This window comes from Barbus barbus (assembly GCF_936440315.1).
Source record: "Barbus barbus genome assembly, chromosome: 35".
Taxonomy (NCBI): Eukaryota; Metazoa; Chordata; class Actinopteri; order Cypriniformes; family Cyprinidae; genus Barbus; species Barbus barbus.
Genome location: NC_136763.1, coordinates 23,851,554 through 23,879,149, shown reverse-complemented (window position 1 = coordinate 23,879,149; position 27,596 = coordinate 23,851,554). Strand labels below are relative to the sequence as shown.

General features: G+C 36.8%; 4 protein-coding genes across 5 annotated transcripts; 1 reads left to right on the top strand and 3 right to left on the bottom strand.

Annotated features, from left to right (window-relative positions):
* Positions 1 to 26: 26 nt before the first annotated feature.
* LOC306854727 (ribosome production factor 1-like) lies at positions 27 to 7,003 on the bottom strand. Its single transcript, XM_079392968.1, has 9 exons — positions 6,700 to 7,003; positions 6,377 to 6,433; positions 4,442 to 4,522; positions 4,245 to 4,340; positions 3,980 to 4,133; positions 3,759 to 3,841; positions 2,087 to 2,268; positions 985 to 1,111; positions 27 to 866 (listed from the first exon to the last, which is right to left on the bottom strand). The coding sequence occupies exons 1-9, from the start codon at positions 6,988 to 6,990 to the stop codon at positions 825 to 827; spliced, it is 1,113 nt and encodes a 370-aa protein (XP_079249094.1). The 5' UTR covers positions 6,991 to 7,003; the 3' UTR covers positions 27 to 824.
* Positions 7,004 to 9,679: 2,676 nt separating this feature from the next.
* LOC306855109 (deoxyribonuclease-2-beta-like) lies at positions 9,680 to 14,628 on the bottom strand (the record flags this gene model as incomplete). The annotated part of the gene is made up of 6 exons (XM_079393560.1): positions 9,680 to 9,915; positions 11,489 to 11,686; positions 11,787 to 11,948; positions 13,910 to 14,039; positions 14,175 to 14,343; positions 14,525 to 14,628. The coding sequence occupies 6 exons, from the start codon at positions 14,626 to 14,628 to the stop codon at positions 9,725 to 9,727; spliced, it is 954 nt and encodes a 317-aa protein (XP_079249686.1). The 3' UTR covers positions 9,680 to 9,724.
* Positions 14,629 to 16,274: 1,646 nt separating this feature from the next.
* On the top strand, positions 16,275 to 19,754 carry LOC306854885 (uricase-like). The gene is made up of 8 exons (XM_079393182.1): positions 16,275 to 16,394; positions 16,506 to 16,718; positions 17,093 to 17,209; positions 18,331 to 18,409; positions 18,509 to 18,695; positions 18,801 to 18,924; positions 19,077 to 19,160; positions 19,473 to 19,754. The coding sequence occupies exons 1-8, from the start codon at positions 16,374 to 16,376 to the stop codon at positions 19,545 to 19,547; spliced, it is 900 nt and encodes a 299-aa protein (XP_079249308.1). The 5' UTR covers positions 16,275 to 16,373; the 3' UTR covers positions 19,548 to 19,754.
* A 604-nt stretch (positions 19,755 to 20,358) lies between these two features.
* LOC306854886 (sterile alpha motif domain-containing protein 13-like) lies at positions 20,359 to 27,008 on the bottom strand. Of its 2 annotated transcripts, none has more exons than XM_079393183.1 (4): positions 26,872 to 27,008; positions 26,618 to 26,660; positions 25,833 to 25,944; positions 20,359 to 21,239 (listed from the first exon to the last, which is right to left on the bottom strand). In XM_079393183.1, the coding sequence occupies exons 2-4, from the start codon at positions 26,653 to 26,655 to the stop codon at positions 21,096 to 21,098; spliced, it is 294 nt and encodes a 97-aa protein (XP_079249309.1). In that variant the 5' UTR covers positions 26,656 to 26,660; positions 26,872 to 27,008; the 3' UTR covers positions 20,359 to 21,095. The 2 variants fall into 2 exon arrangements, with proteins under 2 accessions (XP_079249309.1, XP_079249310.1); XM_079393184.1 differs by having other exon boundaries at positions 26,618 to 26,657; positions 26,872 to 26,993.
* Between the last annotated feature and the right edge of the window lie 588 nt (positions 27,009 to 27,596).

The following is a 27,596-nucleotide window of genomic DNA, read 5'->3' as shown; positions in this document are numbered from 1 at the left end:
TCGCCGTTAAAATAAAACTACCATTAAATTCATAGACTGATCATTTATTTGCCGGTGGGCAAACATACAAAATCAGCAGGGGATCAAATAATAAAAGCAGGGGATCACAGTACAGAACGAGACGCACATGGTCGGGATTTTAAAGGTTCACGAGTTTACAGGGAGCTACACCCAAAACTACGTTTGGGACTTTATACAATTTTATAACTAACACATAATCACTCAATAACCCACCCTGTCTCCTTTACATATATATTTGAAAAGAAAGAAAAAACTTTCATATCTTTACAAGGACGTGTAGTTTGTAAAGCATAATAAGCATAAGTCCCTCCATCTACATGATGATTTAAACAAGTTCAGTTCACAACTACTTTTTAAATGAAAAAACTAAATCGGAGAACACTGTTTAAAAAAACAACAACGAAAAAGTGTTAGTTTTAAGTTTTTCCAAGGGTTTGTATTTGCATATCTGAAAGTACTGTGTATGTGTCCTAACTTCAGTACTGTAAGATTAAAACAGAAGACATCAGTCTTTTTAATCTGAAATTTCACAAACCGGCCTCTTCCACCCATGTCTTTACCCAAACATTTAGAGGAAAAAAATATATATTGTATTTACTTGATTTATTGGTCATGACTTGAGACACACCAAGTCTTTATGTCCAGCCTGGTTATAATATTCTTATGAACAAATGCTTATGCAGAAAATATAATACAGTAAAGACAAAGCATGTGATTCTACAACACTTTTCCATAATATAAAAGAGATTTTTAGATAATTCATTAAACGTCATCATGGATATCCTGTGTTTGAAGTCTGTCCCTTAAAGATGGAATTTTCTTCTGCTGGAGTCCATCTCATGGCGCTGAAACATTTAAAGGAGCAGTTAATCATGTATAACTGACACATCAATTACTGATAAATAACAGCACATTCAAATAACCAATGTTCCTCACGAATGAGATTTTAGATTTAGAACGTACCTTGTGAACCCACTCATATTCCCCAAACTTTGAGTCAAAGGTTCCTTTCTGTAAAGAGCGAAGTTTAAGAGTGAAGCGAGGTCCTAGTTCCTGTATGCCCGCTTTCTTTTCATTCTTGAAGATGTACCTGTATGACATACATAAGTTTATTCAGTCATGTAGAAACAGAAGTTGCATAAAATTTTATCCAGTTAAAATGTAACAATGCAAAATATAAGGACTCTAAAGCAGTGTCAGACTTTTGGACTCTTACTTGATATTCTAAATAATAGCTGGGTTTCCATCCAAAGTTGCGAATTTAACTTACGCGCAAAATTGGAATATCACACAAAATATTTACGAACGAGCACCAAACGAGTCAAAGAGAACAAAATCGTCACTTCCTGGTAAACTGGCAATAAATAGCCTATAGAAAACTAGGATAAGCTACTGAATATAATAATTTTCATATATGAAAAATTAATTGTGCCTCAGAGCAAGCAGACGAAACACAATAAATGCTGTCATTGCTTTCGGAGGTGAATGCTGCTGTTTGGGAACACAGTCGTGTAAGACAATTATACAGAAATACTTTGATGACAGACTTTGCTCAGGCATTTCAGAACGACCATAACAACATTTCAGATGCTGTGGAACGAGATCAGTCCGCTGCTAGTTGTTATCCAGTCTCATAGCGCAAAGTCACATGACTTTTTTGATGCGCTTGGGAGGAAGTTATTCGCAAAATGCATTTCCATCTCCCTTTATTCAATGCCACCCTTTTTCTCACGAGTCAGAAACCACCAAGCGAGCGTAAAAACGTTTTTCCGAATTAAGGGATTTTTATTTGAAATTTGGCATTTCCATCACTCGTTTCTCAAGCGATACTTCAAAATGCGCATTAAAACAGGGTGATTATGTCTTAATGACTTGTGTCTCTATTTTTACTACAATACACTCATGCATCTGTTTTTAGAATCTACAGTGATCTGTATATGAAAACAAATTTGATCACAACAGGTATTATAAATTTACCTCTCCTTGAGACAATCACTAGACTAACAAATCTTACATATGTCAGCTTTCACAATTACACAGCCCTTTCAAACGAGAGAATATTTACCTGTGAAACCTGAAAAAAATGAAGTCTCTCTGATTGTGAAATGTGGCGACCTGACGGCCCACAAACTGTGGATCATGAGGAAACAGAGCAGCAAACAATCTGCCGATGGAGTGACCGAGTCTAGTAGTGAAGTTGTTAAGGATGACTTCTGGGACGTGTTCCGTTGGGTCCTTACCTCTTCTCTAGAGAGTAAAAATAGGAGTTAGGGTTAAGCATTTTTGAACTTCTGAGTTCCATTGTCCCAAGTATTTAATTTTTATATATTTTTTAATGGGTTTTGGTAAAATGCCTGAAATAAGTTTTGTGGTTAACACAAGCTCACAATATTTTTATTCTACAACAGGAAATGCATCAGCAATGGCCTCTTTTTTTTTTTTTTTGCACATCTTGAAAAAGGCAGTTGCTAATAAGTGGCTAAATAGTAGGGCTGGGACAATAAATTGATGCATCGCGAATCGAGTAATTATTCTGAGATTTTCCAAATGTGTCACGATTCTCTCTTGAATGGATTCTGAGCTTAGTTTTTAAGGGCAGACGGCACTGCGTGCTTTAGAAACAGCCATACTCTGCTTGCTTCCAGCTCCTAACACGCACCACTTGAACATACAATAATCATTCAGTTCGAAGAAGTTGAAGCGAATTACAAGGTGGGCTGTTTACATTAATCTCGTGTCATAAAAGCCAAGATGCAAGTACATTTAATCACTTACATGAACGAACAAGGGCTCTTCATCGTGAGCCTTTGAGTGCAGTGGTTCTCAACCACATTTCCTGCACATTTTGTCTCCTCTGTCTGACACACCCATTTCAAGTCTGTGAGTCTCTACTAATGTGCAGGTGACCTGAATCAGGTGTGTTTGATTAAGGAGACATGCAGAATGTGCAGTGTTAGGGGTCCTCCAGGAATGTGGTTGAGAATCACTGGCCTAGAGCACCATCTACTGTTAAAAACTAAGCTCAGAATCGATTCCAGAGAGAAACGCAATGCATTACGATAATCTCAGAAACGATCCACGATTTATTGTCCCAGCACTACTATAAATAGTATTAGAGGCTGTTGGGGACTTTAGATATCATCATACTTAGCAGAAAAACTCATCTGCTCACTAGTTTGCTTTATAGCCCTAATGTATTTAGTGAAGTGACATACTTCACTTCACATACTGCCTTGCTCAAGGGCACCTTAGTCGTGGTATTGAGGGTGGAGAGAGCGCTGGACATTCACTCTCCCCACCAACAATCCCTGCCGGCCCGAGACTCGAACCCACAACCTTTGGATTACGAGTCCGACTCTCTAACCATTAGGCCATGACTTCCCCTTATGCTTGTGTTCTCACAAGTTTTGTCTAAAGCTTGGCAGTAGTGCCGATTTTGAATTCAAGTGGCCATGGTTCTTTATATCCTAACTTTTGACAGCATTTAGGCTTCATTCTCATGATAAACAACAAGGCTTATTTTCTGCTATTATCCAAAAATCCTATTGGTTTTATTATCAAGAGAAGCAGGGTGATGCTAACTTCTGGTTTGAACTACAGAAATGTCATCCCTGCCGAACTCTGATATAATGAGTCAAAATGATTTTGTTGTTTTATCGCACAACATGGACCAACAAAATTCACAGCATGACTAATTTAATTAAAATAAAAAATAAAAAACACAGTAATTCACTAACCTTCATTTCCTTGCGAAGGCGAACGTTACTAACTTTGAAATGTGCAGTTGGCCCGTCAGGAAGGTGACAGAGAACCAAACCATCTGTGATACTTTAAGTGAGGGAAAATCCTTCATGTAACATTCAGTGACTGCTTCTCATGACCTCATAAAAACGACGATTCAACAAAATCTCACAGATCTAAAAACGTGATTACATACTGACGTATGAACAAAGGATACTTGGCACTTTTCTGTCCTCATTGATCACCAACAGATAAGTGAAACCTCTAGATACACACTGTGGAATGACTCTCTTCAAAGCCAGACCTCTTCTGTAGTACACATGAGCTTGTGGGATCACTGTTGCCAGCTGCTCACAAAACCTCACGGTCCTCTGAAAACAGGCAGACATGAACCCATAAAAACAATTGAAGGACACACATATTCTAAAATTCTAATTTACAATGAGAGTGAATTAGAAAACAGAACAGTAAACTGAACCCACTCCTCTGGGCCTGTCCGAAGTGGTGATGAGAACTTTAGGATTTGTCAGACGATTGAAGTAAGCAGAGAACTCATCGGTTCCTTCGTCAAAAGCCACCTGGATTTCAAACAAATTAGTTCCAGGTTAGGTTCATAATTGTAAATGAGGTCTACTGAAACAGTCAGCAGGTGGAATAAGGTTCACAAATCTCACATCACCTCCTCATCCTCTGGGTTGACTGTAGTTTCATCGTATATTCTCTGGTTTTCTATTGTCTTGGGAACTTCTTTTGGTGGAGCCTGAAAGAGAGAATAAGTTATTACATATAGCCATGACCCTCACATCTGCCAAAACAGAGTTAATTGTTTATATTTGATATAGAATAATACAGTTCTGCAAACAATATGGACTTAAATATTTTACACCAAAATTCAACAGCAATCATCCAGCATTCATTTACTTAGACTTCCCTTCTCAAACTGCACTTCTGCTTTTGCATGCAATGTAATCGTACTGCATGATCACGAGAGAATCACTTTGAACAATAAAATGACAAAACTGAAGCAAGCACACATACAGCATAGTTAATCATGTTTTAGTTTTCTTTTCATTTCAGAGCTAGTCACCCCTGGTCAACCCAACATCTTTAAATCCCCGAAACTCAAAACAGGAAATCTGATGACTTTCAAAGTGTATTTTCTATATATAATCAGCTTTATTTTTAACTGAATTAGAAATTATTGCTCCCCATTCACTATGAATGATGAATGGTTTCATACATACCACAACTAAATTCTTAATTATCATAATTTAATACTAAAATATATTAGCTTTTCACCAAATGGAAGAGAATCTGAAGCGACAAGTACGTACTTGTAAATATACTTCACAAGGCTGTTTACACCTGGTCACTTCATGCGTTTTTTCTGATCGGATAGCTATCCGAATGTGAAAAGACCAGGTGTATGCCCTCCGATACGGATTTAAATCCGATCGCTCAAACCACATCAGGAGGTGGTCTGGGCCGCATTCCAGACGAAACTGGACAAGTGTAAATGCATCTGGTTGTTGAAATCACAAATGCTAATTTTACTCCTCCCAAAATATTAAAATAATAGACGTGTGAGAGCGTTTTTTAGGCTACATGGCATGTTATAGTCAGATATGACAGCGCTAATGGAACATGCATCACTGGGGATAAGTAGATGAACAAGGTGCAAACTGCTGCGAATGAAACAAAGTCGCAGACGCTCAACACACAATCACCTTCATTAAAAGTAGTGAGACTAACCTATCAGATAATGAATAAAACGCAATGCTTCACTGACGTGAACGCCATTAAATTTGCATATAGTGCAGGAATTGAAGAACGGATTTATATCCGTTTTGCGAAGACACATTTATGTGGCCAAGTGTAAATGGAAACACTTTAACAAATCAGATAGATATCCGATCTGAGAAAACGCATGAAGTGACCAGGTGTAAAGGCCCTTAATGCACAGTGGCAGAATAAATGTACTTACACATGCATTGCAATCTCCAGAAACTGAACGCTTTATTACGGTGCATGCTACCTAAATAGTGTGCTTTATGTGGTAACATTTATAATTACTAGTTGTGTACAAGTCAATAAAGTCAATTAATTTGACTACACCACCCTGACAAACTACACCAACTGCAGTCATTTTTATGGGTTACATCTAAATACAAACAACAAAAGCAGGTTACCCCCCCTTTTCTCTCAGTGACTATGATTGTGTTCATCCTAGGATATTTACTGCTCCTCTGGACACACCACTAAATATTTTCTGGAGATGCCATGTTATCATATATAGACCATGAAGAGGACTCAGGCAAAGAAAACATTCTTCTAAAAATAGAAAAGCCTCACTGCATGTGTTAAAAAGTAATGTCAAGCAGATGTAATAGACAAACTCAACTTAATAATTAATCGTGCAATTAAATTATTTTTCGGAATCACTTTACTATTAAAAAACTGTTAGATTAATTTGATTACAATGCAAGATTTTACTTTAATTACCCAAACCTAACTGCAAAGAAATTGATATATAGATGACAATTTAATTTTGGGTGAACTATCCCCTCAATACGGTTTACTGATGTGATTATAGCTTGTGAGAAACCAAACATACCTCATCTCCAAGAGCTTTTCTCTCTTTTTTCCTTTTCTTTTTCAGTTCCAGCTTTTGCTGAAAGACATAAACGACAGCTTTAACAACTTGGAAAATATAATGTTGCAGAGTTAAACGATTAAAGACTGTGTCTCAACCCTTAGCGAGCTACAGTACATTTCTAAAAGAGGTGTTTTAAGGGAATTAATTCAGTTTGTTGGGCCCCAAATGCGCGTTTGGTCTTGTGATGCCCGTGGTGCTGTCTATCCTGGCAGTTCGCTAGGTTTTGAAACACAGCCACATTATGTGCTGCGGTAAGTGTGTATATGTTAGTGAGATGTCACCTTTCTTTTCTCCTCCTTGAGTTTAAGGAACATCGCATGTCTGCGCTGCTTGTTTTTGATCTCAGACACGCTGAAAGTGGGAGGAAAACACGCTTCAGACACGGATTTCTTTTCTGTTTCTTCAGCCTCCGCCTGGTCCATCTCTCGCACCGGAGCTTCATCGGGTTTTACCTTTTGCTTTAGTTTCTTAGTTTTCCCCTTTCTCTTAGAAACACTTTCTGAAGTCGTTGCCTCGTTAGAATCCATGTTCTGCTGCTTCACGTGTTTGTGATACACTACTTCCGGTCGCATCGGAAGTTCCTGCTGCCACGTGAGTTGGTGTTATGTTTAGCGTCCTCTAGCGAAGAGGCAGGCGACTGAGAGATGGTATTTAAATAACATATATTTTGTTAATCGGTTGACAGATGACAATGGTCAGATATTCCTTTTCAGAATTTTCCAGGAAATTAGATTTTGGGGCTTCATTAAAAGAATATAACACTGTATTTAATGCCATTCCTAAAGGAGAGCAAACCTTTAATCCTGTTTCTATATATAGGCCTCAGTTGAAGGGATTTTGATTGTTGAGGACAAATTCAATAACCGCTTTTTTAGAAATCATATTAACAGATAATCTATTCCGGCGTCTACTTTTAAATGGATGGCATTGTACATTGTTAATTGGTCTCTTCCACACAAATATTTAAAATAAAATAAGTCACATTTAAAATATTACATACTGTAGATGCTACCCTTGTTATAGTGTACTGAATAAGTATATGCAATATATATATATATATATATATAAGTACTTTCTGTGATTTAGAAGAGATCTTTTTTGTGAATGTGTTTGTGTTCATTTTTTTAGGAATGCGTTATGTACCTATCTCTCACATAAAACAAATGTTAGAATTTGTATCAACACTTTTGATATGATTTTCTTTTATTATAACTTATATTATAACTTTTCGATTCAATGTATTGTTAATCTTTCTATTATTCTTGGTAAATGTTTTATTCATTAGTGTACATTTTTGGGTAAGAACCCAGTACTGTCAAATTTTCTGGTTGACTACAATTCTTACGTTTTATCTTTGATGGGCATAAAAAAATAAAAATCATTCAAAAGTCAAAAATTGCTTTCAATGTTTAACCTTGTATAATTTTACCCCTCTGGTCTATGCTATTTTTTTGTTTGTTTTTATTTTATTTTTATTTATTTGTTTATTTATTTATAAACTTTCTATCTTGTATTATTGTTTTGTATTGTGTCCTCTATTGTTTTTGAGGTTGTTGTGGTTATATGATTGTTATTAAGTGTTTTGGCATTAATAAATAATAACAATAAAAAATAATAAAATTTTAAGGTTTTTAATTTTTTTATTTAACTAATTTCACAAGTAACTACAAAGAAATGGCAAACAACACATTGAATTAAACATTTTTGCAGTAGAATAAATGTCCCGTTTAACATATTCCAGTGATCTTTGTTTTATTTACAACTTCAAAAAAAAAAATTACTTTACAGTGTAGCCTACAATGGAAGTCAATGGTCATCAAAATATCTGTTTGGTTACCAACATTATTCAAAGTATTTTCTTTTGTGTTTTGCAGAACATATTGACACATACAGGTTTGGAATGACATGTCTCAAAGGTTCAAAACTAAATAAAACAATGTTAAAACTTGGTTTAAAAAAATTAACTGTTTTTCTTTTTTTGACAGTTTGGATGACCACAACACAAATATAACAGAAAAAAAAAATACTCACATAATGGTAAATTTAACTAGGCTGATGATTATCAACTTTTATATTTGCATTTGGGCTTAGGCTAAAACTGGTATAAACAGGTTTTCAACAGGGGTTAATGCATGCTCCAAAGTCTGGAGCTAGTGTACTGAAGGTATTTTTCAGCAGTGTTTATACCCAGCCATAGCCTGACTGAAAGCTTTATAAATTACTGAGCTTTGAGAACATATCAGCCCACCACCTCTGCCAGCCTGGCCACTATCTCTGTTCAAGTCCCCCAGACATGCCCACTTGTCTTTGAATGCATAAGACATTTACATTTACATTTAGTCATTTGGCGGACGCTTTTATCCAAAGCGACTTACAATTGGGGAATACAAAAAGCGATTAATCTTGAAGAGGCAATCAGACAGAGGAAGTGCTCGTAACACCAAGTCTCAGTCATTGTTCAAATAAGTACAAGCTAGTAAGCGGAGAGAAAGATAGAGGGAAAGAGTTTTTTTTTTTTTGAGTTTAGGATGAAGTCAAGTACTGCCGAAAGAGATGAGTTTTCAGTTGTTGCTTGAAGGTTGCCAGGGATCCGGCGTTCCGGATAGGGGTGGGAAGATTATTCCACCAGCCAGGAATGGTGAACGAGAATGTTCTGGAGAGTGATTTTGAGCCTCTCTGTGATGGTACTACAAGGCGTCGCTCACTAGCAGATCTCAAACTTCTGGAGGGGATGTAGGTTCGTAATAGTGAGTGGAAGTAGGATGGGGCTGAGCCTGTGGTAGTTCTGTATGCAAGCATCAGTGTCTTGAACTTGATGCGAGCTGCCACTGGTAGCCAGTGCAAGGAGATGAAGAGAGGTGTAACATGCGCTCTTTTGGGCTCGTTGAAGATCAGTCGTGCCGCTGCATTCTGAATCAGTTGTAGAGGTTTGATTGTGTTTGATGGCAGACCAGCCAGAAGAGCATTGCAGTAGTCCAGTCTAGAAACAACAAGGGCCTGGACAAGAAGTTGTGCAGCATGCTGTGTCAGAAAGGATCTTTCTGATGTTGTGTAGAGCAAACCTGCAGGATCGAGCAGTCTTTGCAATGTGCTCTTTGAAGGAAAGCTGGTCATCAAAGATTACACCAAGATTTCTGACCGAAGTTGATGGGGTAATCATTGATGAGCCTAACTGAATCGTGAAGTCATGCTGTAGAGTCGGAGTGGCAGGGAAGACAAGAAGCTCCGTCTTTGCCAGGTTGAGCTGTAGGTGATGTTCTTTCATCCATGCCAAGATGTCCGCCAGGCAGCCTGAGATCCGTGCAGCTAAGACACACACCACTTTGAATGATCCTCATAGCTTCTGAACATCTGCGGTCCAGGGAGACAAACTCTGTCGATGTTCATCACGTGCTGGGGAAGTGAGCAGTTCAAGGGGAGCCGATGTGCCTGGTGCAGCCATGATTCCACCAGCAGATCTGTCCCCAACGCTTGAGCCACCCAAACGGTGTAAATATCTGTAGAGGAGTTATACCTATATTAACCTATAACTCTGTTTCATGTTAAAGGAATTATTAGTACACCTGAAACTGTTTAACAAAACATAAAAGTGAGTAAATGATGAGAGGATTTTGGAACTGTTTAGGATCTAGGAGCTGTTTCTTTCTTATTCCGAGGTCACCGTAGTCACCCAGATCCAGACTGTATCCAGACCCTGTCTCCAAGACGGCCATCGGGACAAGACCACAGGAACCAGATGAGTCCTTTGCACAATCTGATTCTGCTTTAGCCTAGATTTAAACTGCTGATTTTGTCTGACCAGAGAAGAATGACACTATTTTGACAAATTATTTCCCCGTCTAAATACTGTAAAGCTGATTTAAAGCCACCCAGCTTTATATCAAGCCGATGTAAAGTTGCTTTGACACAATTTGCATTATTAAAAGCACTATACAAATAATATTGACTTGACTAGTGTTACAGATCGACCAGGCTCTCACCTCCACCAATCACAGCGAGCACCTTCACCAGAGTACTAATGGGCACACCTGCACTTCATCATCACCTCATTAAACCCCACTATAAAACCACACACCTCACCACAGTCAGACGTCCGGTCTCGTTTATTTGAAGTGGACTCCTACATGTTATCTCAGCGTCCTACCTGCTACTTACCGTCCTGTGTACTAACCTCTTGTGTTTCCTCCAAGTGTTGTCCATCCGTGTCCTGGATCCCTGTTCGTCATTCCTGGAACTTTCCACAAAGCAAAGAGGTGTGTGGTCTCCCTGTCCATCCACGAGCTCCTGCCAAGGAACAACACGGTTCAGTAACCCACTCTATTCATCCGTCAACGTCTCTACATCTACATCACCGCTGCTATATCCTGCCATTGCTCATCTGTCGAAATAAACCTTACCTCTTTTATATCTCCTGTGTGTCCGAGTCCATCTTGTAACAACTTGACTTGACTAAATACTCCAAATTTTGAAGATTGTCTATTCTCCTTTGCAATTACAATGAATAAGGATTGACACATACAACTTGTTTGCTGTTTTCCAAGCCTCCTGAAGAAGATACAGCTTTGGAAAAATATCTTCTTTCTTTCTTTCTTTCCTTCTTTCAAAGCAACTGGTGATTGTTTGAGGAAAAAAACTTGCAGTCCTCATTTATTGCTTTTGCATAGAAAAATAATCTCATGATTTCTAGTTTCACAGAAGGAAAATCAAATGGGATTGATCATTTGGGGAATGATGGGAATTAAATTATGACGGAACAATGACAAAATCACATTATAGATCACTAGCTTTTAGCCTACTGTATCATAATGGGAATAGTAAGAAATAATAAAATAACATACTATGTAACATTGTAATAATATATTGTCTAGTGTTGTGTCTTGAAAAAGACATTTCATATTATATAATAGTCATACAAAGGTAAAACATGTAGGGACTGAATTTGAGTCTTGCACGCTTGCATGGTTACATAACCAAGGTAAATAGTACTTTGGCATAATGCAATGTCAATAATCTGCTGTAGGACCATCAGTCTGAATATATAGAAGAGTTTTTGAACCTGAGAGCTCTCACCATCCACATAGTTGTGTGATTTTGCAAAACTGGAAAAAGTTTGTGCTAAAACTGATTTCAGCTTCTGCAGACTCCTTCTGTTTTTAATGGCAGGTGTCTCACCATCACAAATTTGTGCCACGACTGCAATGTCTGGATGAAATGCCATAGGGACAGAGCAGTTATACACACGTGGATTAAGATATGCTAACTGCCATGCTGTTAAAAGAGAGGAATACTTGTTTCAGACAGAGAGCAATAAATTATACCATACTTTAAATCAAATATGTCCTATATAATAAGATTTGCATGTGCTCACATATTTGAGGGAACTGTGTATAGTTGTATGTAATACAGAGCAGAGTCTGGCCGTAGTATTTTCCTGTAGATGGGTAACTGTAATTTATGTCTGGAAATGGAGGGAAATGAGGAACACTGTGTGTGAGCCAAAATCCCTGAGAGTGGTCAAACATCAGCACGCCTGCAAAAAAATCATATACATGACAATCCAGTTACCCCATACAGTTGGATACAGTATTTACAAGTTTCAAATCTTGTTTATTTAATGTATCAGTTGGTTTTGAGGGTATGTGAAGAGCAAGAATAGGCCAATTCATTTACTGCAATAATGCCCACTTGCTTCACAGCCAAGTTACAGGGGACTGAAGAGAAGAGAAACTTGTCCTAAACAAGTTATGACATTTATCCACAAACACGATTTATTAGGCATCACCTTTGTGCTATAACTTTGAATACTACACTAAACAAAATTATAAACGCAACACTTTTGTTTTTGCCCCCATTTTTCATGAGCTGAACTCAAAGATTTAAGACTTTTTCTATGTACACAAAAGGCCTATTTCTCTCAAATATTGTTCACAAATCTGTCTAAATCTGTGTTAGTGAGCACTTCTCCTTTGCTGATATAATCCATCCACCTCACAGGTGTGGCATATCAAGATGCTGATTAGACAGCATGATTATTGCACAGGTATGCCTTAGGCTGGCCACAATAAAAGGCCACTCTAAAATGTGCAGTTTTATCACACAGCACAATACCACAGATGTCGCAAGTTTTGAGGGAGCGTGCAATTGGCATGCTGACTGCAGGAATGTCCACCAGAGCTGTTGCCCGTGAATTGAATGTTCATTTCTCTACCATAAGCCGTCTCCAAAGGCGTTTCAGAGAATTTGGCAGTACATCCAACTGGCCTCACAACCACAGACCACGTGTAACCACACCAGTCCAGGACCTCCACATCCAGCATCTTCACCTCCAAGATCGTCTGAGACCAGCCACCCGGACAGCTGCTGCAACAATTGGTTTGCATAACCAAAGAATTTCTGCATAAACTGTCAGAAACCATCTCAGGGAAGCTCATCTGCATGCTCGTCGTCCTCATCAGGGTCTCGACCTGACTGCAGTTCGTCGTCGTAACCGACTTGAGTGGGCAAATGCTCACATTCGATGGCGTCTGGCACTTTGGAGAGGTGTTCTCTTCACGGATGAATCCTGGTTTTCACTGTACAGGGCAGATGGCAGACAGCATGTATGGCGTCGTGTGGGTGAACGGTTTGCTGATGTCAACGTTGTGGATCGAGTGGCCCATGGTGGCGGTGGGGTTATGGTATGGGCAGGCATATGTTATGGACAACGAACACATGTGCATTTTATTGATGGCATTTTGAATGTACAGAGATACCGTGATGAGATCCTGAGGCCCATTGTTGTGCCATTCATCCACGACCATCACCTCATGTTGCAGCATGATAATGCACGGCCCCATGTTGCAAGGATCTGTACACAATTCCTGGAAGCTGTAAACATCCCAGTTCTTGCATGGCCAGCATAATCTCAGGACATGTCACCCAATGAGCATGTTTGGGATGCTCTGGATCGGCGTATACGACAGCGTGTTCCAGTTCCTGCCAATATTCAGCAACTTCGCACAGCCATTGAAGAGGAGTGGACAACCCGATCAACTCTATGCGAAGGAGATGTGTTGCACTGCGTGAGGAAAATGGTGGTCACACCAGATACTGACTGGTTTTCGGACCCCCCCAATACAGTAAAACTGCACATTTTAGAGTGGCCTTTTATTGTGGCCAGCCTAAGGCACACCTGCGCAATAATCATGCTGTCTAATCAGCATCTTGATATGCCACACTTGTGAGGTGAATGGATAATCTCGGCAAAGGAGAAGTGCTCACTAACACAGATTTAGACAGATTTGTGAACAATATTTGAGAGAAACAGGCCTTTTGTGTACATAGAAAAAGTCTTAGATCTTTGAGTTCAGCTCATGAAAAATGGGGGCAAAAACAAAAGTGTTGACAGGACAGTATTAAGTGAACAACAAAATCAAATCAAAATCTAAAATTGTTGTTGGAATCTGTAAACCTGTGTATACGTTGTATATACATTGTCACATATAAATGTACCTTTTGTATGTCCATACTTGCTTGGGTACTTCAGTTCTGGTGGAGCGTCATTGTAAAGCATATAGACTGAGCCGTTGGACGGAAAAATGAAAGTACAGTCATCTACAGTACACAGTGTTATTGATGCACACTACAGTAAAACATCTGTAAAAAAAATGGAAAGATTTGAAGTGTCTTTTAATGAACTTTTGTAACAGTCCTAAACATTGTGGGAACTGTTACCAGTAATATATTAATATATATTAGTATTCAAAGAGCATCTTACTGTATATCTGGAGTAAAGCTGTGTCAGTGTTCTGCCTAAAGCTCCTTTACTGCTGTTGACTGTATGTTTACTCAACTGAAAATCCATGACGGATGGATCCAGATACATGTAATCCACTCCACTTCCCTTAACTTCCATCTTGTAAATGGGAAGTTTGTAAATAATTAACCTTTTAAAAGAATATATGAGAGTTACAATACTATAAAACATTGAATAATACGATGCACATAACAGTTCACAGTGGATACAGTGGCTATAAGATTGATTTCAACAACAACTGTGTTCATAACACAACATGTTTTCATCAACTAATCCTAATCCTAAACCCGAGAGCAAAGATTTCATCCTACCAGTCAACCGGCTGACCATCCTCATTTAAACAGGATATCGCTGCCTCTGAGAAACTGAGAAACAACAACAACATACACACACAGAGTCGAAACAACATTAACATTTCAGTCTGTGATTCAAAGTGACTAAAACATCTGAATTTCCTGCTTCAATGAAAACAGAGAGAGACGCTTTCTCTCGTATGCCAAGCTGTGAATTCAAAATAGCTGCTCTAATGTCAAAAAAAAGGAAGCTTGTCTTTGTCTTATGACCGACATCATGCAGCTGTAATCTAGTGACAGAGAAGCGGACCGAATATAGCAGGGACTGGGGAAATGATGGTTGTTTAAAAATCTAACATTTTTCCCTAAAACCTGTAAATTAAAGTCTGTAAATTAAGTAATCTAAGTGATGTTGTTACAACCAGCGTAAATTCATTACTTATGAATAAACTCTGCAAAGTCTAACATATGAAATAGTGTATGTAATTTTTTTAAATGGAACTTCTTTTTTTTTTTACTTTTGATAAAGTGTAATATATTTATATTAAATATAATATAAAAATTAATATAAAATCTATATATTTTGCTTGGCTCTTCAGTTCTGATAGAACATCACTGTAAAGCAGCAGCTGGACCGAAAAGTGAAAGTACGCTAATCTGCATCTGTAATGTGCATATATAGCTAAACTCATATTCGAGGAGGAAATATTATTTTTGGTGCAGTTGTCATATGGCCAAAGAAGAAATTCTGATAGTTTATAATGTAAATCAGGATCTTTATAACAGTACAGCAGACTGCTTACATAAAATGCATAGAAATATTAGTTGTCACTCTATATATGCCAATAATATGTCTAAGATGATATTTAAATGCTTAGTTTTATGATCAACGTAGTTTTGCAGTACAAGAAAATGATAATTTAGAGGTAAACGAATGTTTCAAAAATAACTTCATGTATCAAATTTTCTACAATTAATCGTGTTTTTTCTTTAAAAAAGTATTAATTATGAAGTATAAATTTCATCCCAGTAAGTGTTTGTAAACAGTAAACATTATTCTTATGTTTACACATTATCCCGGTGAATGTTTGCTCTTTGAATGAATAATATAATAGGCCTATGCGCAAGATACCTAAACTGACAGTCTTCAAAACCTTTCTGTGGCAGACATTAGCTTATATATATCACACCTCTGTCATAAGCATTATCAGGTTCTTTTTATTTGGTGCTGCAGAGTAAAATGTATTTAAGTTGTTGGCACAAGACAACACAACATATACAGGCTCTCTATGCTGTATATCATCTTTCACCTCCATCTTTCTCCCAACCAACGTATCCAACCCTGATAATTTTCCTAAGCATGCAGAAATCAAGCTTGTGAGAAGATTATAAATCAAATCAAACAAGATAATCTGCTAATCTAGATCTCACTTGTTTGTCATTTAATGTTAATTAACAAGGCAGAGAAATCTGTTAATTTGAAGATCAATCAATTGCTGGAATACTGAAGAAACACCCTTTGAAATGTACAGACAGAACCTTAGAGATTTCCAGACGCAGATATTACCAGCTAAGGCCTGACTTTCTCTTGTCCTTCGAAAAAAAAATCTGTTGAACTTTGGTTGATGTACAGTTGAGGGGTGGTGTAAATGGAACAGGACAGAGGTAGAGAGGAGAGGTGGCTTGTTTTGGAGGGCTTTCAGCAAATCAGAGTCTCTGTAGAGATTTATGGAGGTGGGACAGATCATTGATCATTTGGACCCAAAACATCAAAACTGGTACGTGACACCACCTCCTAAGCAAAACCCTTTGCTCCCTCCAAAACCTCCTCCGACCACTGGTGCAGTCAGCAACTCCAGTTACAGTCATGGCCACTACCTTAAATCAGGTAAATAAATTTGCATTTCATTCATACCGTATGTGTGTGGATGCATGCCAGCTTCTTTAAAAAAAAAATGCATTTAAACTGCAATATTATTTAATAAAATGTCTCATGTAGAATGTGGAGTTTGTGAGAACAGGCTATGGGAAGAATGCGGTTAAAGTTCTTCACATTCGACGTGAAGGGATTCATCACCATATTACTGAGCTGATTGCAGACGTTCAGTTAACCCTGAAGACGCGCAAAGACTACTTGACAGGAGACAACTCTGATATCATCCCCACTGACACCATCAAGAACACCGTCCACGCTCTCGCCAAACTAAAAGGAGTAGGTCCTTTTATTCATTTAGTTTAGCCCCTGCACCTAACTTTTACCTACATTCATAATTTTTTTCCCCAAATAACAAAAATGACATTGTAAACATAATTTTTGTTACATAATATGGTAACATTACGTTATAAATTAGCCCAGTTGTCAAATATTCAATATAACTACCACAGCTAAAGTAGAAACAGCTACATATGCATTTTTAGAGTGATTGCCAACCAGCATTCCTTTAGATAATCAACAAGAATGCCTAATGTATTCTATGAAATGATTATTAAATCAAGTAAAGTCATCTTGCAATCAAACAGCTAATGTTTTGTTATATTAAGCCATGACAGTGTGACTTAAAGCACAGAATATTTCTTGTCTTGCAGATTAAGACCATTGAGGTCTTTGCCTTGGATATCTGCGAACATTTTCTCACAGCGTTCAATCATGTCACAAGAGTGAGGGTCAACATTGATGAAGTTCCCTGGAAAAGGCTGGAAAAGGTGTTGTGTTGCCACTAAAGCAGAATATATACAGTGACTTTCAAAAAAATATGTAGACCTTTGTATTAATATTTAGTCATTTAGTAAAACGACTAGGAATGAGGAACATCACAAGTAATTTATTATACAAATGCCAACAATACTCACCGTACTGTAAGAGATCCAAAGCTAGGGAAGTTCAGAAAAGTTTATAAAATGTATTATTTATTATTATTTTAAAAGTGCCTTTAAAAAGAAATGTCTAGCTGGGCTGACCAGGAGTTCTGTGTTTGCAAAGTTAAGCTGAAGTTGGCATCCGTTCACCCAGGCCAAAATGCCTGAATCGCAAGCAGAACTACAATCTGAGATAGTGCCAGATAGTGTAGCACTGATGGGAAAAGCTGTTTACTTTTATTATTGAGCTGAGTGAGATGGTCAATATCAAGAAGAGTAGGGGACCAATAATTGAACCCTGAGGCACCCCAGGGAATAGCTGATATAACTTTGGAAACTTACTGGGTTTATTTGATGAATTAAACCTGTAGTAACTCTGGTGTTAGGACTAGCCAGTTTAGGGGGAAGTGGTGTGTGTGGCCAAGTATGGTGACCCATACTCAGAATTTAACCCATCCAAGTGTACACACAGTAGTGAACATACACCCGGAGCAGTGGGCAGCCAATGCTGCGGCGCCCGGGGAGCAGTTGGGGATTCGGTGCCTTGCTCAAGGGTCTCACCTCAGTCGTGGTATTGAGGGTGGAGAGAGTGTTGGTTATTCACTCCCCCACCTACAATCCCTGCCAGACCTGAGACACGAACCCACGACCTTCGGGTTACAAGTCCGACTCTCTATCCATTAGGCCACGACTGCCCCATACATGCCTAAATGTATCTGACTTCAAACATCCACTAAAAATTACTTTGACACCCCTCACTGAAAGATAACTGGAAGAAAAAAACAAAAAAACAAAAAAAAAAACAGAAAAGCATGAATTAGATGCCATTTTGTTTGGTAAATGTTTAAATCATATAATTGATTTTATACATTACATCTTATTAAATACATTGTAATACTTATTGACTAGCATCATATAGCTGATTAACACGTTTTTAATACCCAAAATATTATTAATGTGTTTAATAGAATGGAGTCGAGCACACACATGCTTTCATCCATTGTCCTGAGACCTGGCACTTCTGTGAGGTCGAACAGCATTTGAGTAGTGAGTAAAAATGAGATTCTGAACTAATGATGGTGGTCTGAAAGTATTAAGGGGAAAGTGTATTCTTGCTTTATTTCAGCAAATATATATCTTTCTCAGTGACTCCAGTGGTTCACAGCGGTATTAGAGATATGAAGGTACTGAAGACTACTCAGTCTGGATTTGAAGGCTTCCTACGAGACTGTTTCACCACACTGACAGATGCAAAGGACAGATTCTTCTGCACTTCTGTTTATGCAAGATGGCGCTACAACACTCATGTGAACGTGGCATTTGATGCTGCATGGTAAATGCTAAACATTTTGACATCCTGTAGCACATAATATGTCATATGTTCTATTACATGCTGTACTGTGCATTATAGCTTACTGTAATGACAACTTCCTTGTAGGAAAATTGTTAAGGACACCATCATTCAGAAGTTTGCAGGACCCTATGATCGTGGGGAATACTCTCCTTCTGTTCAGAAAACTCTGTATGAAACACAAGTTCTGGTACTTGACAGAATTCCGCAGGTAAATCAAACTGATTTCAGTTTTGTGTGACTTTAGTTATAGTGTTTGCTAAGGTAAGCATTACTATTGCTCATACTTAAGTTACTCATTTAGAAGTAAACTTGGAAGTAAATGTAAAAAACATAAGTCTCGTCATCACTTTGATCCCATAGGTTGAAGAAATTGAGATAATTATGCCAAATCAGCATTATTTTGTCATTGACATGACAAAAATTGGACTCTCAAACAAGGACGAGGTGAGTGACAGAAATCCATTGGAAAAATGAGTCAGTCAAACAGAAGTTATCAGTTCAAATCAGTCTGAATATACTTCTCTATTGACAAAGGACAAAGTCTAGAGTTTTCAGGCTCTGTGACAAAATCAAGACTTGTGAGACTGCTACTCTTAAAATGACTTTATTGCCAAACTTTTACAAACCACACACACAGGAGCAGGAGAAGGATGTTTTGCTATCCCAACTTAGAGATGATAAAGTAATGATGTTGCTTTGTTTGTATTTATATTTTAAATTCACATGTCATAATATGTTGTTGTGCTTTCATTTCAGGTTTATCTTCCCGTTGATAATCCATCAGGAATCATCACAGGCACTGTACGCAGAAAACCACGAGCCAAAATGTAAAGAAAAACAACATTCACAAACCAGACATCAAATACAAATAAACGCTATAAAAGCAATCTCATGTTAGGCTCTAGCATGAGTATCTGTCTAAACATTTAAAATTAGAAACATGTATTTTGTTGTGTTATCACACAAGTAAAATAGAAAACTATGTTGAAATGAAAACATCATTCTCATCTCGGATAAATATATTAATAAATATAGTCCAAAAAAATGTGTGTGTTCATCTTTATGACTAAACACAAAAATAAAGGTGGTTCAAAAGATTCTTCAGGTGATGTCATAGAAGAACCATATTCGGTTCCACAAAGAACCATTCAGTCAGAGGTTCTTTAAAGAACCATATCTTCATAACCTTCTTTCACCACAAAGAACCTTATTGTGAAACAGAAAGGTTCGTCAGATGTCAAAGGTTATGGAACCATTTAGACAAAAAGGTTATTCTATGGCATCGTGAAGCACCTTTATTTTTAAGAGTGTACTTCGTTTGAATCCATTTATAATAGATTATATAATAGAATTTAAAACCAAAATTGTCACATTTGAGTTGAAAGGCGTTTACAGCAGTGTTTTTGCAGTAAACACAACACAATTAAAATCATCATTAACATTAAAGAACAATTAGCTTCTCACATTACTATAACAAGGAGTCAAGTTTAGAAAAAAGAAAGAAAGAAAACTGAATCAGATAAACATGCAGGTAACATATCTGGGATTTCACTGTTAAAGGAGATTGGTTTTAAATGGAAAACTGATTATTACATTTAATAATCCATTTTTTGAGATATTAATCAAATACCACATACGCACAAAAGGAAAAAGCACCATTTATTGCAGTCTACACTCACTTTTGTTTAATCTTTTAAAACACCCTGTATCACAAACCGCTGTAGATTTACAGTGTTGTGCTGGCTTTCAAAAAAACAATTCACCAATTCATCAGGAATCACATTGTAAGTTTAAGAATGAAATAAACTGAATTCATAGCAGCACAAAGCACTGTCATTCTGACAGGTTTCCTGCAAACAAAGCCCTAATGTGTTGAGCCTTTATCGCTGTAAACCACAGCAAATACATCATTTTCAGACATTTGATCATTTGTGCTGTTTCTTTATCTCAACACACTTTTTATCTCTTCAGAACCAGAAAAACAAAAAGGAAAAATAAACACCAACAAACCGATAAAAATCGCAACTGCGGCGGCAACCTCTCTCTCATTTCCGTTCAAAAGTACTTAATGCGTTACACAGAAACATCTTCAAGAATAGCGTTTCAATTTTAGTTCAAGCCATTTTTCAGTTTACATCACAGATCACTTTATTCAACGGAGGATTTAAAAGCAAGAATTATTTATCTGAACGAAAAATCTGAATGAACATGTTAAACGTAGGTAAACTAACAAATATGCCTGTACAGCAGAATGAGACCTTAAAAGCAATACATTCACCATGTTTATTTATTAAGATGCATAAAATGTATTAGTTCTGCCTGCAGTTCCCCTACGTCCCTGCTGTGATTGTCTTCCATGCGTCCATGTGGCTGCAGCAGCTATGACACGTTGCTTTTTAAGTGTTGGGTTTGGAGAGGCTTGACATGATACTCATAGATCTTCAGTGCAGGACCCAGTTTTATCGACAGTCCGGTCAGAACGTCATTTCGAGTCATTAATAAAAGGGATTTGCCATCGATTTCCTGTAGGGGAAAGTTGAGCAAAGAAGACACAGGAGATAAATAATAAAATTATATTATCTATTGATAACATGATTGTTTTATAAAATGATGAAGCGCTGCTCCGCTGATCTAAGAAACTGCACAATTACTGTCAAATTCCCATATTTATATACAGCTGACTGTGACTGAGAAATAAACATGAAAAAGCCATTTAGTTATGTAAAAAAAAAAAAAAAAAAAAAAAAGCATGCTAAAATAAATTGAGGGAAAATGAGTTTAATAATCCAGATCTAAAGTATATCATACATAATAAAGATCAGCTCAAAAAATAAATTAATTGCCTCAAATATATAAATACAAACCATGCACATTCGTTTTGTTGAGAACTGGGTGTCAGACCTTTCGAGAAATGTTTGGGAGAAATGCAAGGATAAAACGTCACTGTATTTCTGACTTATTTCGTTCAGTCAAGAATGTTTTGTAAATTGTCTATTGCTTTTTCTGTCATCAACGTTTTCTCCAAAGTGACTCAAAAATATTTGAATTATTTAATAAGTAAAAAAAATAAGATAGAAATAGTATGGATGTGTATATATATATATATATATATATACAGTGCCCTCCATAAGTATTGGATCAGTAAAGACAAAATTGCTCTGTTGGCTGTGGAGTCAAGACATTTACAAATATGATTAAAAGATGAATATGAGACAAAACTACAGAATGTCACATTTTATTATTGGGTGACTCAACACATATGTTTTACCAAATAAAAAGAACAGCACTTTTAGAGTTTCATCCCTCTATCTGATGTGAGCATAAGTATTGGAGCAGTTGCCTCACAGGTCTTTCTAAGTGATCAGCTGTGTCCTGCTGCATTAATTCTTCAGATATTAAAAGCAGGGAATGTGTCGTATCAGTTATATCCATTACTTCTGTATTCTGAATCTTGCATTCGATGATGACACACACAAACCAGGATGAAGATGAGGGAGCTGACTTTGAGAGAAAAGCAAGCAATTTGGATGCTAAAAGAAAAGAGGAAGTCAATTAGAGCTCTAGCAAAAACAAAGGGCATGGAGAATTCAAGAGTTTGGAAACCACCAGCGACACCAACAACCACCTGATCGGCTGAGAAAACAACAGTAGTTGATGACAGACAAATCATAAAAGCTGTGAAAATGAATCCTAAAAGACGTGTCTGTAAAATCACCAACAAATTCCAGAAAGCTGGGGTGATGCTCTGACAATTACTGTCCTCAGGAGACTTTAACACAGAATTACAGATGCTACACAGCAAGATGCAAACCTCTGACCAGCACCAAAAATAGAAAGGCAAGATTAGGGTTTGCAAAAAAGCTAGGTGTGCCAGAAGAGTTTTGGAATTGTGTTTATGGACCGATGAGACAAAGATGAACCTTTATCTAAGTGATGGGAAAGCAAAAATGTGGAGAAAAAAAGGGAACTGCAATGATCCCAAGCATACAGCCTCATCTGTAAAGCATGGTGGAGGTGGTGTCATGGCATGGGCGTGCATGGCTGTCTCTGGAAAAGGCCCTTTAAACTTTACTGATGACTTAATCTATGATGACAGTAGCAGAATGAATTTGGAAGGGTACAAAACCATCTTGCCTACCAATATTCAAGAAAATGCCACCAGATTCATTGGGAAGTGCTTCATATTGCATCAAGACAATGACCCAAAAGACCCTGCCAGTTCAGTCAAGGAATTTATAAGGGCAAAGAAATGGAAAGTCTTAGATTGCCCAAGTCAATCTCCAGATTTAAATCCGATTGAACATGAATGTCACCAGCTGAAGAGGAGAGTAAAGGCAGAAACTCCCAAAACAAGCAACAATTGGAATTGGCTGCATTAAAGGCTGGGAGAAGTAATTCAAAGGATGAGACCAAGAGTCTGGTGATGTCTATGGGTCACAGACTCACTGCTGTGATTGTGCGCAAGGGATCTGCAACTAAATAATAGCTTTTAATCTTTTATATCTGCCTTGTGTTCAACTGTCCCAATACTTATGCTCACATCAATGAGTGGGATGGACTCTAAAAGTGCTGTTCTTTTTATTTGGTAAAACATGTATGTGTTGAATCACCCAATAATAAAATGTAACATTCTGTAGTAGGGATGCACGATATTGGAATTCTGCCGATATTTTTCCAACTCATTTTGGCCGATATCGATGCCGATATATTTCCTTTTGTTTGGAAACAACACCAAGTCTCTCCTGTGCAGAAATTATAAGCAAAATATTATTAATTTTGGTTAGTTTTTAACAAGAACTTATTTATTAGAATTAAATAAAAAAATAATAAAAGGTTTTTTAACAGTACATTGAAGCTTTGAAAATAAATATAAATCAACTATATCAATCGCTGCATTTTTTCCCCCAGAAAGATGCAGTGTTAACCCTAATATTTTATTTTAAGATTTAACATTTGTAGATGGTCTAAAACAAACAAACAAAAAAAAAAGTTGTAAAAATTCTGAAAATCTTTTAGAGCTCATGATTTGTTTAAAAAATAAAACGTTACACATTAATGAATAAATCAGTATATATAAAATTATTTAATTTACAAGTGTCATGTTTGTGATTTTTTTTTTTCATGTAAGCTATAGCTTCTGACCATTAAATCAAAACATACTTATTTTATTACATCAATTACTGCTTTATTTAATCAGAAACACAGTCTAAATGTTATTTGTGTAGGCTATTTTACTTTTAATTTAATTAGAAGTAGGCCAACAGCGCCCCTACTATTAAAACTACTTACCGTACGGGCATTAGGACCTGGGGGAGGCTGTCACTGCTGCCCCTGCTTGTGCTATAACTGTTTACTCTATCCCACACCGAACGCGTCATTCTGTACATGCCTTCACACATTAAATGCAGCGATCCAAAACAGTCAATCTATTCATCATTCAGACAAAACTTTGCTTCAAGAATGAGCCACATTGCTGACGTGATCTAATCGCTAGCACACCCTGAGCACATGCGAGTTAACCCCTTCCCCTTATCGGCAAGACATATCTGCATAATTTTGCATGTCAGGCCGATGCCGATATTTACATTTAAAGTCATTATCTGCCGATTTCGATATCAGTCCGATAATATCGTGCATCCCTATTCTGTAGTTTTGTCTCATATTCATCTTTTAATCATATTTGCAAATGTCTTGACTCCACAGCCAACAGAGCAATTTGGTCTTTACTGTTTATACTTATGGAGGGCACTATATATATTAGGGCTTGCATAGTCGAGTGATCGACTACTTCAACCACTAGTAAGCGCTGTCGGAACAATCGACTACTCGAGCATGCATTAACCATAATGCATGCACACAGTTTGCAAGTACGATGTGAATTTTAAGATTACAATATTGTGTGTAGCTGTTACATTCTATAACTTTATCTATGTTGCATTTAAAATTAAAATATGTAATGTAATAATTAGGGGTGTGCCTGAAGCCGAATACCTTATTCGGAATGGCACGGATAATGGCTTTAAAAACGATTAACGGATAAGGAATAATTCTGCCTGAATATTTGGCTGAGGCTGGCACAGTCTGGTGTTTGCTGGATAACAGGTGAGCCAGGGAATCAACCCAATATTCTATAGTCTTTGATATTATACACAGACCTCTAAATTCACGCAATAATGTTTGTGTGAAGTGAATGAATGTAAACTTTATGAATGAAAAGAGCGAAAATCAAACACCCCATTGCTGTTGTCTCTCAGTGCATCTCTCAGAAATCAGAGCTTGGCAAAAGTAATATCACCTATCATACACGTTCTATTGTTTGTGTATATTTAAAAGGCAATGATTTAAACCTTAGGCTACAATATGATACACAAATGAATGGAATAAGTACAGTGCGCTCACCAATCAAACAGCCGTGTTGCGCATCTCAGTCTCTCAAAAACCAAACCAGCTCTCTCTCAAGAGTAGGCTAATAATCAACTTAGATACAGATACATTTTCTACTAGGCCTACATGTTTGCTACTTTATCTTTTGCTGGTTTGCGTGGCACACACACATTTGTTTAGTGAAGTTTAAAAAAAGACTCGCTTAAAGAGTTCTGCGTAATGAAAATGTGCGCATTGAATTAATTCAGTCGTGTTCAAATGATCACTAAACGTTTGTCATGACATCTCTCTGCTTGTATGATACATTTATTTTTAGAAATGAATAATTATTTTAGTTAACAGGGCATATTTGTTCAGTGATAACCACGAAAAAAAAAAAAGATAGTCATAACGGTCTTATCAAGTAACTGTACGAAGTTCCACCTGGTTTTATCCGAATACAGCTACAAATAATTTTGTGATTGTTACAGATACAAATACTGGCTGTTACATGAAAATTTAAATATGTAATGTCATAATTATAAAGTTTTGATAATTTACGTAGGTAATTGTTGCATTAGGCTATGAATAAATAAACGTTTATTGATTTAACTATTTCATGTCTTTTCATTTACAGCAGCATAAACCACGAGTAGTCGAGTATTTTTAAAATAAGAAATCAGTAGTCGTGCAACCCCTAATATATATATATATATATATATATATTTTCATAATATTATAACAAATTCCTACCTGATCCTGGAAAGCATTGGCTTGCTCCTCAAACCCTGTAGCTTTAAAATAATTAACCACATCTGCTACGGCCCAGTGGGCTGGATCAGAAAGCTGCCCATTCTCCACAGAACTGTTAGCGAGAGAAAAAGATTTCACTGATGCATTAGCATAATTTAACCAAATACTGTAAATCTTCAAGATATGTGACATCACTTTATTGGGCTTAAAGGGTTAGTCCACCCAAAAAAAGAAAATTGTGCATTAATTTACTCACTCATGTTGTTCCAAACCTATAAGACTAATAATCTCCGGAAAACAATTGAAGATATTTTTAATGAAATATGAGAGATTTCTTCTCCCTCCATTAGAACTCTGACACTTCAAATCGTGCATAAAATAAATCCATATAAATCTTCAAGAATCGGCTAAAAACACATCTCTTCCATCTTTATTTGACCCTCGAACTCTAGCATTCTAATTCTATTCTTAAAAAAATTGAAATAAATAAAACTCGCCCCTTTTAGACTTGCACTCTATTCATGTACTAACTGCTTGTTCTCTTAAAAACAACAACAACAACACTAGCTTTTCTGAGTCAGAGCCATTGATGAATATGATATTTCCGGTCTTGTGATGAAATGGGCCGACTAGTTTTGACCGAGTACAGTCGAAATCACTTCATGTGTACCATGAAAGTTTAAAAAGTACAGCAACAACATTGACATTACTAAATGTTTCTCACTCAAACTCAATTGTTAAACACTCGGACACAACTCAAACCCAACATTACTTTATACACCTACATTTTGGTGTCCAATGAACCATTTTCCTTGGTTTCCATGACTGCTGGATGAAAAAAAAAGAGAAAAGTTTAATACATGCAATTATAGTCTATCATCACTGTTGTAGCTTTGTAAGAAATACTACAGCAAAATTCAAAATTCAATAAACTGTTTCATGTTTAAGCAAATTCGAAATGATTTCTTGAGGTGCATAACAGATGCTGTTTTTATATGAACAATAATAAGATAAAAAATTAATCTGATTTATTGCTGACCTGTTTGTCAGAGGCTCTATTCCATTAGATGTGTTGAGTTGTTTCCTCATGTCCTCCTCATCAGTCTCCTGCTGTGCAAAACTGCCCCATCTTCCAGAAATTCACAGAAGTTTCTGAATAAACTCAGAGAATTGATTCTGTAAAATAATAAAAGATCTGAGCAATCAAAAAGACGATAAACCAAAACGTTTAGGACCACAAAACAGACAAGAGAGAAATGTTAAACATGCAAAACGGTAAAATACATCGTGAACACTAAGGTTATCTGTAAAAAAACAAACAAACAAAAACATTTTATTAACAAATAAAATATATTAATATTACTGCCATTTTTATAAAACGCCTATCATCGCTATTTTGAAATAAACACCTATTAAATTAGCAAAACACATATATCACAGTTATGAGGGAAATTAAATTAGCATTTTCTTTCATATCTGAGGTTTGGTGTCTATGAAGAGAAACACGACGAACAAAATGACAGCCATCGTTTTTAAAGCAGAAAATAGATTTTTAATTGACAATGTATTATAATTGAAATATCCTTGATTTCTAATAACTGAAAAATGCCGTTTGAAATATAGTTATAGCAAGACTAAATGTATCTGTCACTGAAGCTGTATTCTGTCGGGCTAAACAGAAGTATTGGATCATCAAAATATCCACTTAATATTTTACAAGTGTTTTCATGATGAATTTCGACAGTGTGATGATTAATAAAGCAG